Source organism: Typopeltis vanoorti, chromosome 14 (assembly GCF_054136105.1).
Source record: "Typopeltis vanoorti isolate ZY-2024b chromosome 14, IOZ_Tvanoo_1.0, whole genome shotgun sequence".
NCBI lineage: Eukaryota > Metazoa > Arthropoda > Arachnida > Uropygi > Thelyphonidae > Typopeltis > Typopeltis vanoorti.
In genome coordinates this window covers 36496238-36513676 of record NC_143562.1, presented here as the reverse complement: position 1 = coordinate 36513676, position 17439 = coordinate 36496238, and the positions used below count along the sequence as shown (strand labels likewise).

Below are 17439 nucleotides of genomic sequence, written 5' to 3'. Positions count from 1 at the left end.
TCTGCTGTACCTGTGTTCTGCCACATTTTCCTTCAAATTTTCATAAATCATTCCTGCTTTGCTGCAGATCATCTCTTGAGTCATAGTGTCACCAGCCATTTGATGCTCATTTATCCAGATCATCAGAAGCTTTTCCATTTCTTCATTCACAGAACTTCTTCGGGATTGAGAGGCCAAGGTCTTCATACCAGCTGCAACTGAAGCTACCTTAATCTCCTCCTCCTTCTTCAAAATTGTAGCTATTGAAGACGATACTATGCCATGCTTGACTGCTAAATCCGCAAATCTGACTCATCTTTCATATGCTGAAATTATTTCTTTCTTTTGCTCAATTGTGAGCAACTTTCTGCTTCCCTTGGGTTTTGTTGCTTACTTTTTTTGGACCCATTGTCAAGAAAATTTTTTCACTTTTAAAATTTTTTTCTGAAAAATATAAAAAGAAATATGACATACAGCATATTATTTATTTAATTAGATAATAATAGAATTTACTAATTATAAATTAATCCTCCATAGTAGAATTTAGCCAAGTAAAGAATAAATGCTATCACACTTATCTCTCTCATTCACAGCCACATGGATCGTGCACCGTATTGATACTGGTATGAGGTCTCACTTCTCGCTGTCTCGAACATAAACAACCCAGTCGGGTTGGTGGGTCTCCTCTATGTGATGTGGTCAGCTCATTTCTTTGTCACATACAGATGGAAAAGATAAGCTCCTGGAATTGTCTGACCATTCATGTTTGCTGCTTTATGTTAGCACGCGCATCCACTAAAACATTCGTTACGGAGTCCGAAAAACAGCGAAAAAAATTTTTCGTTAGCCGAAAAATTCATTACCAGGGTCACTCGTTAGCCGAGGTATCACTGTATTAGTAAAACAGTTAGGATTAAGTAATGCTATAACACCTTAGACATAATTAAAAGTCATCACATATACTATACAAAGCCTTTGGCTTGAAATGTTCACCAACTTTGGTTATATATCACAGTCCTGCCTTAATCTTAATTAGAGTTCTAACCTTTTTGAATGTCCTTGATTCTTATATTACAAAATTCTTCCTTTCATACAAAACTTAATCAAAAGCTTGTACCTTACCGAACTTGAAGATTCATCAGGCTTATCTCTTCGTTTCTAGGTTCCTTTTCTCAGCACGTTGTCTTCCTTCCATGTTGTGGGTGGGAATTTCATCAGCTTAGGTTGGTCCACTTGGAATTACACATCGATCAGCTATGCCTAGAGATTTCTTGGTGCGTAGACAAAACTGCATCCATCTGGCTCACTGCTACTTCCCTGCGTGTAGCCCGCTGCATAGGAAAACTTCTACCCGCTCATCGTAATGCTTGAAACCGGTGGCGGTGGTTGATATAAGCCCTTTTATATCAACCCTATCGGCACCCTTCTGCAATACTTAATTTTCACTCAATACACTATTTTCTTGTACTCATGGGTCTTGCCTTTCCGTGGCAAAGACTTCAGCATGCCATGTGCCCTATGCGTACATGATGGCTTCAGGCATAACACTAATCCCAGTTTCTCGCCTGCATACTTTGACCTTGTTGGTTATATACAATTCACAAACTTTCTATCATTGCTAGTAGACAAGATATATATTATTTTCATTGTTAATATACAGTTTAGTAGGAACTTCACATGAATACTCAAAAATTGTACTAATCACGTTATCTTAAAGTTTTACAGGCTATTTACAATTATACCAAAATACAAGCATTTCTCTTTTTTGTGCTTAAGCTTGTTAAACTATGAATGAAACATTCCTTAGTGAATTATATTCATTCACAATTTAACAACACCTGATTTTACCTCAAATCATCTTCCTGTATTTCTTTCAATTCCATCTGCTGACTTACAACTTAAATATAGACTATGAATTACTCTGTATAATGTACCATTTACCCTGTATAACTGTAGTGCTTTGAAAAGCTTTTGCCTGGGTACCCTGTCATATGCCTTTTCCAGATCTACAAAACTTAAGTACAGATCCCTGGTCATACTTCCATGATTTCTCAACTAACTGCCGTAAAGTGAAAATCTGATCCTGACAATCTTTATTTGCCCTGAATTCAGCTTGTTCTTCTTCCAGTTTCTTGTCCACAATTTTTCTTAGCCTCTTTTCAAGTATGCTTACATAAATTTTATCTGGTACACTTAGTAGAGAAATTCCTCTGTAATTCTCATATTCAGCTTTATTCTCTTCTTGAAACCGGTGGCGAAACACTTAGTGTCAGATGAAACACTAAGTGTTTCATCTGACAAACAATGCTCTAAAACTAATAGGTCCAGGGTTCAAATAACAATACAAACATGGAACTTTGTGAATGTCTTTAGGTGGCAGATGAATTTCATTACTTGGCTTGAGACCATCCCACTTATTAGAGACATGAGGTTCTGAAGAAGTCTCACTTTAATGACCACATGATGTGATGCATAAAAATATTTAACTTAGAAATCACACTAGTTTTGTGTACTAATGGGTACATTTTGTCATGAGCTTACTTACTGAATACAAATGCTTTCACCAATATGACAGGTTTGTCAGAGACACTTCTTCAAACACAGGGCTATATAAGGAACACACTAATTCATTGGTTGTATGAAAAGCTAATCTGGACTTGTGTTGTCATTTCTTTCTGATATGCAGATCTTCCCATAATGTTCTGTTTGGCCAACATAGCATATTCTGCATGAACAGCAAATCATGTAGACCCAGTTTCTTGAGAAGAGAGAAAAGATGATGGTATTTCAGAGGCTGTAAGAACCTGTAGATATAAGTGGAGCAAAAGTCATCTTTATATCATGACTTTGAGAAAAGGAAAGAGATTTTGTCTGTGAGATTGCAGATTTAAAGGTGTATGACTTCACCTTTGAAGTCTTGTTTGTTAGTCATTGTCTTGGGTGGGGTTTTTAAATCTTGTTGATCGACTTGTGCCCATATCCATTAAGGAATAGGGCATAAGTGAAGTAATAGTTTTTTGTTTCTTTTTTTTCCTATGTTGTATTGGAGATGTCTCTTAGTGTTCTAATCATTTCTATCTTCTGTAACAGGTGGTGATGGTGACAGGAAATATGTAGGAATCTACCAGTGCTGAATTTTCAGGACACTGAGAAATTGTTTTTTTATCCTCAGAGGCTTCTAAGAGAATGTCAAGGAAAGATAATGTCCTACTGTACCCAAGATCAAAAGTGAACTTTAATAAATCAGGATTCAGGTAATTAAGTTTTTGAACTGCTCTGACTTTGTTTGAACCCTGGCCAAATGATGAAAATATCATTAACATAAGAGCAATTTTTGGTTTTTGATTATATCATTCTATGCTTTCTTTTGAAAAGATTCCATATGTTAACAAAAACTAGAAATGGAGAGGTGACCCATGGCAAGATCTTCTGGTTGTTCCGAGTATCTATCCTGGGATCAAAAAGAGTATTTTCTGCATGTCTAAACAGGATGACAGTATCTGGTGGAAGAAGATGGCAAGTAGATCTAAACGGGAACATTTGTGAATTGTTAACATCTAAGCTTGTCAGAAGGTGTAATGGTTCTATCAATACATCCTTTGTTCTCTCAATGAAGTGTAAGCTGTTTTTGGTCAACCACTATTTTTCCCATGTGTGCTACCACCACCACCAGCTAAGACAGATGATTAGCTTGTGTATTTTTACATTTGTAAAAATGTACAAGCTAATCATGTGAATTTTTTTTTATAAAGGAAAGAATGATTGAGTTAAAGGAGAGGAAGATTTAGCTGTTTGCAATGTTATATATAAGTGAGTCATAATATTTCATGTGATCATTAGTGAATGAAGATGGTGAGGAAGATATTCAATTTGTAAATTTTGAGGGTCCCATGACTAGATTTGATTATATATATATATATATAACAAATGAGCTAATGAACTTTCTCCTGAAGGCCAAAGTCAGACTAAAGTCTCACTTCACACCTGCCATTTTTGAATTGTTTAAATTTGTTGTTCATCGTGATTATTTCATGTGAAGAGAAAAATGTACAAATAATTAGATGCTACCAACACGAGTTTTCTCTCTCACCTCACACAGATAAAGCTATCTGCTCCTCTAATACTGAAGTGAATTATTGCTGCCACACACACTTTTTAATCAACAGCATGGAATTACATTGAGTTACTTTTTATACATTAGATTGACAGAGTATTTCAACTAAAAACAGTAAGTTCCTTCTAGCACACACACCATACTAGAATACTTTAGGTTAATATATTTTAAATTAAATAATACTATTATTTGCATATCACATGTGATGTATGAAATTTCACTGTTGATGATAAGGACTATAATTGGTGGTTTTATTTCTCTATTTTTAAAAGTTTTTATAATGATGCATCAAACTATATAAAATTTATAGTAAAATCTTTCTCGTATTTTTTTTTCCACTTAAGATTCTAACCGGTCACTGCTACTCATATAATTTCCATGAATTGTATGGATGTAAAATCTATAATAGCACAAAATTAAGAATACACTTTCTATCATGAAAGATGGTGGCTTTATGCAAAGCCACTGCAGCTTTGCTATTGAATGACTTTGCATCTCCCATACCATCATACTAATGTATTTTCAGGAATTGTCAGATTCACTTATGTAGATTACTCCTCAAGAGCACTAGATGAACTAGAGATGTGCTTAGGATATAAAGAAATCTCACTCTGAATACAATATCTCATCCAACCCTTGGATGAGATATTGGCCAATGTGGTATAGGGAAACAAGAGATAAGGCAGTGCACCTAACAAGACTAAGTCTCAGCACAGTTAGAGCCAAGGGAGTGGAAAGAGAGGAAAAACAGTTGCATTACACAAAGAAGGTTTCCAAGACTGAGGTTTAAAATATAGACCAATTAATATTTCAGCAGTGATGATCAAGGTACTGAAAGAGTTGCTTAGCCTCTTAACTAATTTTCTGATTTAGCTGTTTGCCAAAGAGTACCTATCTTTTTATTATTATTATTTGTTTCTGCCATGCATCAACTCATCCAGTAAATTCTTAAAATTAGGAAAAAAATGCAAGACACAAAAGTAAACTTGGGAAAATTATTTTTTGGTCTTATGGGCACAACCAAATATATTCAAGCAATTGTTAAGAGGTTAATAACAGAATTGAGGAATATGATACTCTATGAGAACATGGGTTTGTGATGGGAAGGTCGTCTTAGTAATTTACTCACTTTCTATAATGAAGCGACAAACAACTAAGTGTTGAATAAGGGAACTGGTTACCCCATGATAATGCTGGACAAAGGCATTTAACAGGATACCACATGAAGCAATATTATGTAGGTTGTAGCAAATGGGGATGAACATGAAGCTAGTGACATGGATAAGAGGATGGCTGATGGACTGAAATCAGAGAGCAGTATAGTAGTATATAGTGGTAATTATCTATTGGGATTTATCCTTTATTCAAGTGTTAGCAAACAAAGTTTGCACCTGAAGTACTTTCAGGATTGGGGCAACTCATGGTAAAGGTAGTATAAGTTCTCATCACTTGCCTTAGTATTTCCCATAATGCAAAGCACATCTCCTTGTGAACATGCATAATGCTATACATTAAGGGAAGGGCCACTACCTAGACTGGTTTTCGACCTTTATTGAGGTCTCATCAGTGGGAGCCAGACCCAGAGGTGGTGATACTAAGGTGGAAGTAATGGAGAAGTCATATTTACCTATACGAGTTGCCAACTGCTAACACTCGGATAAAGGATAAAACCCAATATGTAATTAGTAGTATATCCATAGTATATAGTAGAGTTGAATAAAAGAGTAGAAAGAGAAGACAGGTGACCAGTAGTGTGCCACAGAGCTCAGTGCTTTGACTTTTGCTGTTCAATTTGTATATCAATGACATTGGGAATTATCTGGGTGAGAGAACCAGTTGTTTTCCAGTGATACTAAACTGGGGAGAACAGCAATTAATAAAAGTGATGTGGAGATCCTGTGTCTTGTATATAAATGACTAGTGATTTAGACAAAGGATGGGTCAATATGTTAAGGTGTAAAATTATGCACTCTGGAATGAAAAAAACTACAAGCTGTGTACTGTATGGATGTAAATACACTGCAAGAAAGTGATAAGGCTAGATAGAGCTTTAGAGCAAATGCTTAAATGTGGAAGTGGTGGAGAGAATTCAGAGGCAAGTGACCAAAACAGTTTGGGTGCTCCCTATGAGGATAGACTGCAAGTTTGGGGGTTACAAAGTTTAACTAATAATAGAAAAGAAGGGATACATTAAGTTACTACAGAGGCTTTACAGAGTAGATGCTAAAGAAATTTTCCAATACAACTGGATGGGAGAGAATAAGTTATCATTTGTGGAAGCTGTGTGGAGTGTAGTCAGCAAGGGAGTATATATTAGAGATTTTCTGTCTGGAGAGTGATAAATGAGTGGAATACCAGAGGCAGTAGTGGATGCTTTCTTGGTGAAAGACCCGAAGGAGTGATATAACAGGCATTCTGTAAATAAGGATTAGGGAGGTGTTGCCACAATGGGTGTTTGGACTCCATGGAGATGCCTGTGTGTTATAATAATGGTGTAGACTGCTGGATTTACCTTCAAGTATAGTGGCTTCAGAGAATAAAGATCATACAGTTTGTTTAGTGGTATGTGGTGGTTTTTAGTTTTTGCTATTTTTCCAATATGTGCACACTTAAAGTATGGTACTTGAATTGAGCTTCTGAATGTTGGTATTTCTCTGCTTAATGAAATTCTATTGCTTAATAACAATCTTTTACCCAGATGTTTACTATAGCCATCTATAAATGAAGGCAGAATTGTATGGAGATTTAGTTCTTCCTGTAACACTGGGTTGGAGATTATGATAAGCCTATTCCTTCTGATCCCACATAAGGATTAAATACAGTATGCTATATTGTAAGATATTTATAACCTTTTAAGTATATTTCAGGACAGCTTTGAGAAGCAGTAAAGACTATTTAGACAATGAAAATAACTAGATATGACATGTCCAGAGTTCTATTTAGCTTTTAATTTATTAAAATACATCATGTCTACCCGAATGAGTGTTAGCACACAGATGAAGCTCATTTGAATAGTAACCAGCCTCCAAATGTAATTTATTATTATGATCCCACACATGAAAGATCACAAGACCTATAAAACTACAGTGACATGTGTGGGTAAGTGATTAAGGAGAAAGAGGTAAGGTAGTCTACTGATGTGTTTTTTGAAGAGTTGGAAGTTGCACTCAGTGGGAAAAACAGTATGGAGGAGACTGATTGTTCCAAAAAAATAGAGATGGATGGAACGAAGGAAGATGAGAAGTTTGTTCAATATGTTTGGAGTTGGACAATGCATGGGCATTGATCAGTGGCTGCTGTGGTTTGTAGGAATAGCAGTGGCCATTTCAGAGGAACAGTGTCCATGAAAGTACCTGCAGAAAAGAACGAATTTATTGGAACATAACCGAGTCTGTGAAGAAAGGGTTATCTATTAAGCAGATTGCCCTCTTCTGAATGTTATTATTATTTTTATGGGCAACTCAATTGTCCTTAGACTCATCGAGGGAGGCCCTAAACATCATGTCAAGAACTATTCAGCATTCACATAGTATCTATCATACTTTGCTTTGAACTCATTCACAGTCATGGCACCCACAACAGACTGACAGCTTATTCACCACTCTACAAGTAAAAAACCTAGTTCTAACACAAATTTGCTATTTCCATGGATGGTCCTTAGTTCTCCCACCACCATACCTATTCTGAAAAATTTCCTCTGAATTAATCTTGTAAAAGCCCCTCAGTAATTTGAATGTCTCAATCATATCACCCCTTTTCTGTAACTCACAGATCTTCAACCTGTTCTCGTAAGGTTCATTCCACAGACCGTCTATCATTTTGGTCACTCGTCTCTGGATCCTCTCTATCTCCTCCTCATCAAGAAGAAATCCTGGCACCCAGATCTGGGCACAGTAGTCAAGATGGATTCTTATCAAGGCTTAAAAAAAAAAAAAAAAAAAAAGGATTAGTAACAGTTCCTCTAGCGAATAGAATTGAACTATGATGCTCTTTCTTTGGGCAACACATACACACACACACACACACCACTTCCACTGAGCTACACATGCACTTCAAATGTGGTTCTTTGTTCTATGCCACCTCAAAGGTGGGAACAATATTCCAAAGTTGGTCAGATCTGAGACGTAAAGTGTTAGCATTTGAGAGGAAGAGAAGTAATGTTTTGAATGAAAAAGAATAATCTTTTAGAGGTTGAGAAGGTAATGTACGTAATATGCTTGTGTCAGGATAAACTGGATGTGACAGGCAACCCAAGAAGAGAAAGTTGATCTTGAAAGGAAAGTGAAACATTATCAAAAGGAAGAGAGAACAAGGGTAGGATCTTTCTTCTTGTGGGTAATAAGGTAGGCCTGAGACTTTATGGTATTGAACAATACTAAGTCATCTTCATCCCATTTGAGGATGTTGATGAGATCAGTATTTAAGTCATTAATTATGGAAGATCTTGTACTACAGAGTTTCTCAAATGATGAAGAGGAATAAAGAGTACTGTCATCAACAAAGCTATGAATAATAGGATTTGTAAGTCAGAGAGAAGGCGATTGATGTAAAAGAGGAAGAGCATGGGAGAAGAGTACAGAACCCTGGAGTACTCCAGCATTGATGGAGAAATCTGATGAGAGGGAGCAATTCAAAATGATATGCAATGAATGGCCAGTGAAGAAGCTGGCAATCCAATCAGAGTACAGGGAGTAGGCCATAAGATGGTAGCTTGTTCAGGAGGCCCTGATGTCAATTTGCACTAAATTCTAAAAAAATCTAATAAATTCTCTCTTTAACAAGAGAGAATTTATTAGATTTATATTATATATAATAAAGTATTATGAGTAAGCATCAAAGAATGGTTTCCCATCTTTGGAGAATGCATGCTTGTTAGCAATTTCTAAAGATTGCTGCAGGCTTACAATTTGAGAAATATTGTTGAGGCTTGTACGAACATATCAAAAAAGTGGATAATGAATGTATGCTGAAAGTTAATTTCAAGTAAGTCTTCCATGGAAGAAGAAATAAGGTTGAACGAAAATTACACAAAGGTGTGACCGTAACAATTCAAAAAGGACTGGAAAAGGGGTCTAAGATAACATGGAAGAGGTGACAGCTTAGTAACAGTTCCTTCAATTTACTTTCCTGAATTCACATAAAATGGGTGCATATTAAAATGGAGAAATGCAGTGATAAGATTAGTAAATTCACATACTAATCTTATCATAATCTACCATATTAACAATGCTTCTTCTGTATGAGAGACTATTTAGCTAAAAAAAACTACATGCTCTTAGCACAGGAAACTGAAGGTAACTTTGGTAAGATGTGTTCACAAGAATTCAATAAAAATCAACACTAAGGAGAAGTTTCTGCTTTATTGTCATCTATTTTGATATTCAATATACCTTTTGAAAAATATTTTTGACTAACCTTGATATTTCATTTTGTTCTTCTGCACTTTCTTGAACTGATACCTGTTCTGGTAATTTAGGCATTATTCTAAAAATTAAAATTAAACAAGAAATGAGAGAGAGAGAAAATGAAAGCATTACAAACACAAATCTCTATAATTTCTTAAACATCAGGTATGAATCACTCAACTAGTTAATGGTTGTGATGTCATCAAAGTAGCAATTTTAAAAGAAAATAAAATCAGGTCTACAGAGGATATTATGAACCTATCATTATTTCATAGCCAAATAACTGAATAGTAATAAAGTTTCAAAATATTGACCAAAAAAAAAAGCTTATGAGAAAACAATCTTAAGCAATGGAGTTGCCTTAGCTTAAAACAAACTTTGCCCAGAAGGCCCACATTTTCACCCTTTATTAGTGCTTTTGATTAAGGTCTCACTAGCCTGACAGCTATTTCAATCTGCTGATTCTCATAAGAGACCATGCAAATTCTTAGAGTATTAACTGACCAGAGAGCTTATTCAAAAGCTCTCTGGTTATTTATTAAAAAATTTCAACTAAGAAGTTATTGATTTCAATTATTTGCCTATGAAATAATGGATTTATAATATCCTCTTTTTCTATTACTTTACAATTCTAAATTGAAGCCTATTAGGTCTCCAACTATTTTAAAACCTGGTTTATCTAGAATAAATAATACTAATGTCATTATAAAGAATACTACTTGAAATATCTAATAAAAATCAAAAGATTTTAAGGCATTTACCCTCACCATCAGTTTCAAAAACCATTTAATAACATCAATATGATGTAATCTAAGGTGGCTTAAGGTCCAAGTCTCTGATTATTAGGAAAATACTTTCCTACAGTAGAAAGCCTTATAAATTAAAGATACCAAGAAATTATATACTTGGTTTAATCCTTTATCCAAGTGTAAGCAAATGAAGTTTGCACCTGAAATATTTTCAGAACTGGGGCAACTTGTATATAGATAAAAGCTGATGACTTCACATCACTTGGCTTAGTATCCCATAATGCAAAACACATATCCTTATGGGTATATATAGTGCTATGCATTATGGGAAGGGTCACTACCCAGACCAGTTTTGACCTTTATTGAGGTATCATCAGTGGGAGCCAGCAGAGGTGATACTAAGGTCATAATTTCCTATATGAATAGCCAAAAGGTGTCACACCTTATTATTAAAATACTCTGGATTTAGATAGTTGTTGGAAGTTTTTCCACTTGGTTATACTAAAGATACCAAGAAATTTTATACTTGGTTTTATCCAAGTGTTAGCAAACAGTAATTAATAACTGTGACAATAATAAGAAATTATAACTTTGGCATAATGCTACTGAAATGTTGGAGCTGTTGAAAGTGGCATATAGTGTGGATGCTTTGAAAAAGTAAAGTGCCTTTGAGTGGCATAAGAGATTCAAAGGTGGATGACCCCAAAAGTGGGCAGCCAAAAACAAAAACGATGGACGTAAATGTGAACAGAGTGCGAGATTTGGTACGGTCTGACAGACGATTAAGTATGTGATTAATGGCTGATGAATTGCAAATGAATCAAGAAACAGTCACGGTAATTTTAACTGAAGAATTGGGTATGTGAAAGACTTCAAAAGAAATCAACAATGCGCCAAGCCATAGTGCACTCATTGTGAGAGAGTTTCTGGCCAAAAAATCAATTTAGGATACCGAATTAGGTCATCCTGCTTATTCACTCGACTTAGCTCCCTGTGATTTCTAGCTGTTTCCAAAATTAAAGACAGCGCTAAAAGGACAAAGATTTTCTGACATCGCTGATATCCAGTAATGTGAAGGAACTCAAGAGTATTCTGGAAAAAGAGTTCCAGGCCTGTTTTTTCCAAAAATGGGAACACCATTTTTGGAATCAAAAAGGCCAGATTTACCATAGTTATTAAATTTAATATACCATTTATGTTCTTTTTTTTTTTCCAACAGGAATTGTGCATCCTGTTTCACCTATATAGGACAGATTATAGGTGCAATGAATACAGTATACTCCAGGTCAGTGGAGGAACTGGATCCTTGAATGAGTTGAATAAGTTTAATTTTGCAGGAGGTTTAAAGGTGGATTAAGGTTGTATTTCTGTAGTATTCTGTTTATCTGAAATGTATGGAATGGTTACAGTTTTATTGTAATCTAGTTTATTTTTAAGTGGAATCTTGTGAAGAATTTTGTTGATAGTATTTTGGTTATAGTCCCTTTCAGGAAGGTATTGCTGATAACTTTTAATTCATGTTTCAACCTTCATATTACTTAATATGAAGGTTGAAACATCAGGATATTAAAGTAATTATTCCTAACATGGTTAGGAATAATTACTTTAATAGTCACCATAATTTTACTAAAATGAATGCTAATCACCATGTAACGCTAAAAGAAAGGATTGACATATGTAAATACGGCCTGACTGGTGATTTTGTAGAGATAAAATTTTGGTAAGTTTGGATTTCCAGATATCAGTGAGGCTTTTATGACTGAGGAGTTTGTGCTTTCTTTTCACTATATCAAAGTAATGATACAGGAATCAAGGTAATGAAAATCTTCTACTTCAAGTACATCATCGTTTAATTTAATATTTCCTGTCATTTTTTTTAGGACTCTGGTTTAATTGCCATTGATCATTAACCCAATTAATGATGCATTTCTACAAAAATTATCTATGTGGTTTTGAAATCGAGGAATGCAGGAGTTGATTAGCACATCATCTCCAAAGTACAGGCTTATGTGTGTTTTGCTTGTACTTTGGAGATGATGTACAGGCTTATGTGTGTTTTATCTTCAAAGTTATTGAGTACCCATCTCCTGAGAATATGAAAATGTAGTCAATGGTAATAATTATTGGTTTCAAAGAGTCTTGTGAAGAACTTGAGTGGAAACAGGAATGCTACCAGTCATCTCTCCCTTAATCATTACTCTTGCATGGTCTGGTATGGTTCTGCTATTGCACTTCTAAGATTATATTTTGCTCCTTCTGGCAAAAGCAATGAATGTGTTTGACAGCACTTCTGTTTTTCAGGAAATCTTGATTTTTTTTTAACCATATATACCACTTCTGCTTGAGCAGGAAGATGTTATATATGGTTCAATTTAGTTTAAAATTTTTATAAATTTTTTATAGATATTCTGTTTACATTGGCTTTTTTATATTGATATTATCAGAACTTCCCTCCACAAGGACAGAATGTTGGAAATAGTTAAAGCTATATTGTAAATATTTAGTAGTTGTTTCCAAAGATCCTTTCCTTTATGTTTAATAACTTCTACTATATTTGCTTTCTCATTCTTTTTAGTGCAATTTAGAAAACTGTTGTTTTGTAAAATTTCTACATCTAACAGGAAGTTATTTTTGGATTATACTTTTTTTACAAAGTACTAGTGAAGTTAATCAGTAAATTATTCAATTTTTCAAATTAATTCTTCCAATTAAGAGTTCTTTCTAATTTCTGACAGATAGTCTGGATATATTTTCCTTATCAGTAGTTTTTTTTTTTTTTTTTTCATTCAAAAAGAAAGGCTGTCATTTTTTTTTTTTTGGATTGACTAGTGACCAAAATTTTTGCCACTAATTCACAGATGTTTGGGAATCATCTATGCTTTCTTTACAGGGTTTCTATTTTAGCAATTTTAATAATGAAATTTCTTAAAGTATCCATATTTGGTCATGAAGTGTTAAAATATAAGACTTATTATTGTTTATGTGACCATAGTTTTTTTTAATTACTATATATGTTCATATAATAATACCGACCAGTTTCACTAGCAACTGTCTAGCTTTCTCAAGGCTTGAACAACGGTAAACACAAAAAAATATGAAAAATGCACCAAGTATAAAGAATACAAAACTGTTAGTAACTATAAGGTAGCTAAATTGATACGTTCGCGTGACAATGTCAACATGTATTGCGAATCTTTAGTCCATGTCCTGAACAAGCATTGCATGAGCACGCGTTATATGATTGTTGCCATACTGTAGTTCCCTCAAACTGAGTGAATTGATTAAATTTTTCCCAATTACACTGGACAAACTTCAAGAAGCCTCGAAATCAGACAGAAAGAACATGTTGGAGATGTCAATCACAACAGGACGATCACCTCCAGTTTAGCGCATCACTTTTCAACTTCTAACCATTCTATAGACTGGGAAAATAGCTCTATGCCCTACATAGACGATGATTTCAGACACCGATTATTCAAAGAAGCAACAGTAGTCCTACGAACAGGCAGCAACCTAAACAGAAACCAAGGTGCCATATTGAAAGAGACTTGGAAAAATTTAATCAATTCACTCAGTTTGATGAAACTACAGTACGCCAACAATCATATAATGCATGCTCATGCAACGCGTGTTCAGGACATGGACTAAAGATTCGCAATACATGCTGACATTGTCACACGAACGTATAAACTTAGCTACCTTATAGTTACTAACGGTTTTGTATTCTTTATACTTGGTGCATTTTTCATATTTTTTTTGTGTTTACCGTTCAAGTCTTGAGAAAGCTAGACAGTTGCTAGCGAAACTGGTAGGCGTTATTATATGAACATATATAGTAATTAAAAAAAACCTATGGTCACATAAACAATAATAAGTCTTATATTTTAATGAAATTTCTTATTATAACATTCACTGTTATACTAAACAACATAGGAGCACTAAGCGCATATAGTATACTGTTATTATTATTATTATTATGTAACTTCCAGGGAGTCCAAAGACACCGAGGGAGGGCTTCTACAACTCTGACTCCATCACTCAATCCACCAACAACACCATCTACTGCCCACCACCACTAGTATTTCCACAGACAATCACAAACATCTATGCCCATGGCGGGATTCAAACTCTCTCTCTCTCTCTCTCTCTCTCTATATATATATATATATATATATAGAGTTTTCTCTGAAGTATAATCACACCACTTTCTTATATCTACTGATTTTCCTGATTTTTTTTTTTTAATCGATTGCCATAGGACAAACACTGAATCATTGCATCATTTTACATTATGAAACGTTTGCTGTTCATTTATTATATCAGTGAGCTTCATCCAATTCACCCCCCCCTTTCCAGGTAGGGCTAAGAAAGTCAAATCTAAAAGTCTAGAGTAGTAAGATTATTCTTCTAGAAACTCAGGTTTTTATCCCATAAAACAAGAAAAAAAACCGATATATTTATGAATACGACAAAAAAAATATGTAAACTAACAGCAGCTAATGAGCTGCAGTATAACAGGTTATAATATTACTAATAAGTAGGTGTGCTGGATTTAACAGGTGAACAGTAGGAAAGATGAAAATTATAATGTGCTTTAAATAACCACAGTACTCTTACTTCTTAACTCTATTAACTATGTATGCTAAAATTTTAAGTATAGTAACCAATTTTCTTTATACTTACTTCATGAGAAGTGAATGAGCTCCTAACTGGACTGATTTTAAATTGACAGATAGTAATGGTACAAGATAGTTCAACAGAGAGTTAAAATGATCAGAAAGCCTTAAACTGTTTAACTGTTGCTCAATCTCCAATTTTATAGGTAATTCACAAGTTAAAATATGATTCACTGGAACACTCTCTATTACCACAACCAATTTTTCCATAAGATATTTTTCTTCTAGAGCTGGCATACATTTCTTCTTGATATATTCTATTAAAATAGAAAAAATCAGTTAAAAGATTATTCTAGACATACTGACTGAGTATTAGATTACAGGCTGAATGTTTAATCAACAGATTAATAAAATTAACTATTAAAAGGATTTAAAAGTTACTGGGTATCATTAAGGGATCAGATTCCCCTATTCCAAATAATCAGGCATGTGCTGACAAGTTTATGAAACATGACAACTAAAAAATGTATAGAAAACAATTTCTTCAGAATTTTTCTATTTTTTTTTTTCTGATACTAGTGCATAGCATTAGTTTTTTTTTTTTTTTTTTTTTTTTCTATCACAGTTTCAATAATTGCTCAAAGTTTTCAGAATTCTGACATTTTAACATTTCATCAAATCGATATTAAATGGATAAGAATCCTATATTGTTATATAGCCAGTAAGTGAAACTCAAGATCGATAACTACGATCTATGAGTTTCAATGCCGAAAAAACTATCGGCGAAGGCAATTCGAAGCAAAGGTGGAGCAAGTTCCCTCACTATTCTTGATATTCTCTCATAATGTAAAACAGCTCCTAGGAGATGTAATACTGTCATTACATTATAAGGGGAGGTCACTACCCAGACCAGTTTCAACCTTTTTTGAGGTCTCATCAGTGAGTAGGATTCTTATCCATTTAATATCTATTCAATTGCCAGAAAACTAGCCTTTTGGCTTTTTATTTTAATTTCATCAAATCATCAACTATAGGGCATATGGTTATGGCAAGCTCAGGAGGTAGCTTGCAGTGATATCATGGAGTGAAGAATTGCATGGGAAGGAAATCAATGCTGCTTGGTCTCTACTCAAGAAAGTACCTGGGAGAGGTAATGATTCAGTATTTTCCAAAGGGCAAGAGATTAAATAAGGCAGGTGCAAAATGAAATGACTGAAGAGGTGAAGCATACTACCTGAAAGAAAAAAGCATTGTGAAGATGGCACAAGATGAGTGGAGATATTTTATTGCTGATTTTCATGCCTAATTTGTTACTGCTGTTATTCAATTTAGTTAGTGAGTTCTGAAGAATTGCACTACATGTGTTAAGGAGTACAACATTATCTGCATAAAGCAAAAAAAAACTAAGTTTGACATCTCCAATTCTAATATCAGGCCTGATGCCACTTTCTTTCATAATGTGATCCATATAGATGATGAAAAGATGTGTAGATAATGTGCATCATAAAAAAAAATGAACTTTACTTTTGTTCGCATTCTAATAGTCTGGTCAGTCAAATGCAGCAAACATTTGGTATCGCTTTGCCCTAAATTAACTTATAAACTTCAAATAAATCTTCCCATTACATAAGTTCATTATGATTGCAACCAGTCAACTGATTCTCATAATTATCATTATACACTTCTACACATTTAACCAATCTTTTCCAAATACTCAATTATCAATTTTCTTGATATCTTGATGAGTAGGTTGATTTTTTTGACCAAAAACAAATATAACATAAATAACTAACACTGGGTTTATAGGTTGTAATAGTTATTTAATTAAACCCACTAGTTTCACTATGTATGCTAGTTGCTTCATCTGGGTTAGGAAGAACAAACAAATATACAATAAGTGGTAAACATGAATTATTACATAACTAAAAACCGAATATGCAAGAACCGTTACACAAAAATAAAAAGTAAAAACAGAAACATGTGGAGAATAGAAGCTGGCATGGGTCACTCATTGGGTGCACAATAGTTTGGATAAAAATTAAAGTCCGATGTGTTGAAAGATCTAATGAGTGACTTCCAAATGTCACAAAATCGTTCCTTGGTTTCTGTTGAGAGTGCCTTGTAAGTGGATTACCATCGTAGGCTCTTTGATGTTGGAGGTGCTGAAGTCTTCTATGTAAGACATGGAGCTCTTGTACCATTCAATAGTGTGGTGAGTGTTGGAAAAATGGAATGCCAGGCCTGAGCTGTCTTCTGTTATTATTGACATTTATAATATGCTACTTTTGCCTTATTTTTAAACTTCTAGATGTTTGTCCTATGCAAGTAAGGCCACATGGACAACCCTTTCAACAAACATCCTGGAGTTTACAATATTCCATGTTCTTGTCAATAACACTAAGAAGAATTATACTGGTCTATAATTCTGCAATTGTAATGAACCACCTTTATGAACTGAAATAACCCTTGCAAACTGCCAGTCAGAATGAACTATTCCTAATCTCAGTAACTCACTGAAGATGATTAAAAGTGAATTAATTAACCCTGAACATTCAAATGTTTACTATGGACAACAA

The 17439-nt window shown here is 34.3% G+C and overlaps 1 protein-coding gene across 1 annotated transcript in view; it reads right to left on the bottom strand.

The window, feature by feature from the left end:
- Ltn1 (E3 ubiquitin-protein ligase listerin) overlaps positions 1 to 17439 on the bottom strand; it is a 359867-nt gene that overhangs the window by 82843 nt on the left and 259585 nt on the right. Inside the window, exons 23-24 of the mRNA XM_090403432.1 lie at positions 14931 to 15180; positions 9509 to 9577 (exon numbers count right to left, since the gene is read on the bottom strand). Coding sequence (XP_090259558.1) covers positions 9509 to 9577; positions 14931 to 15180 — 319 coding nt within the window. The remainder of the gene's footprint in view (positions 1 to 9508; positions 9578 to 14930; positions 15181 to 17439) is intronic.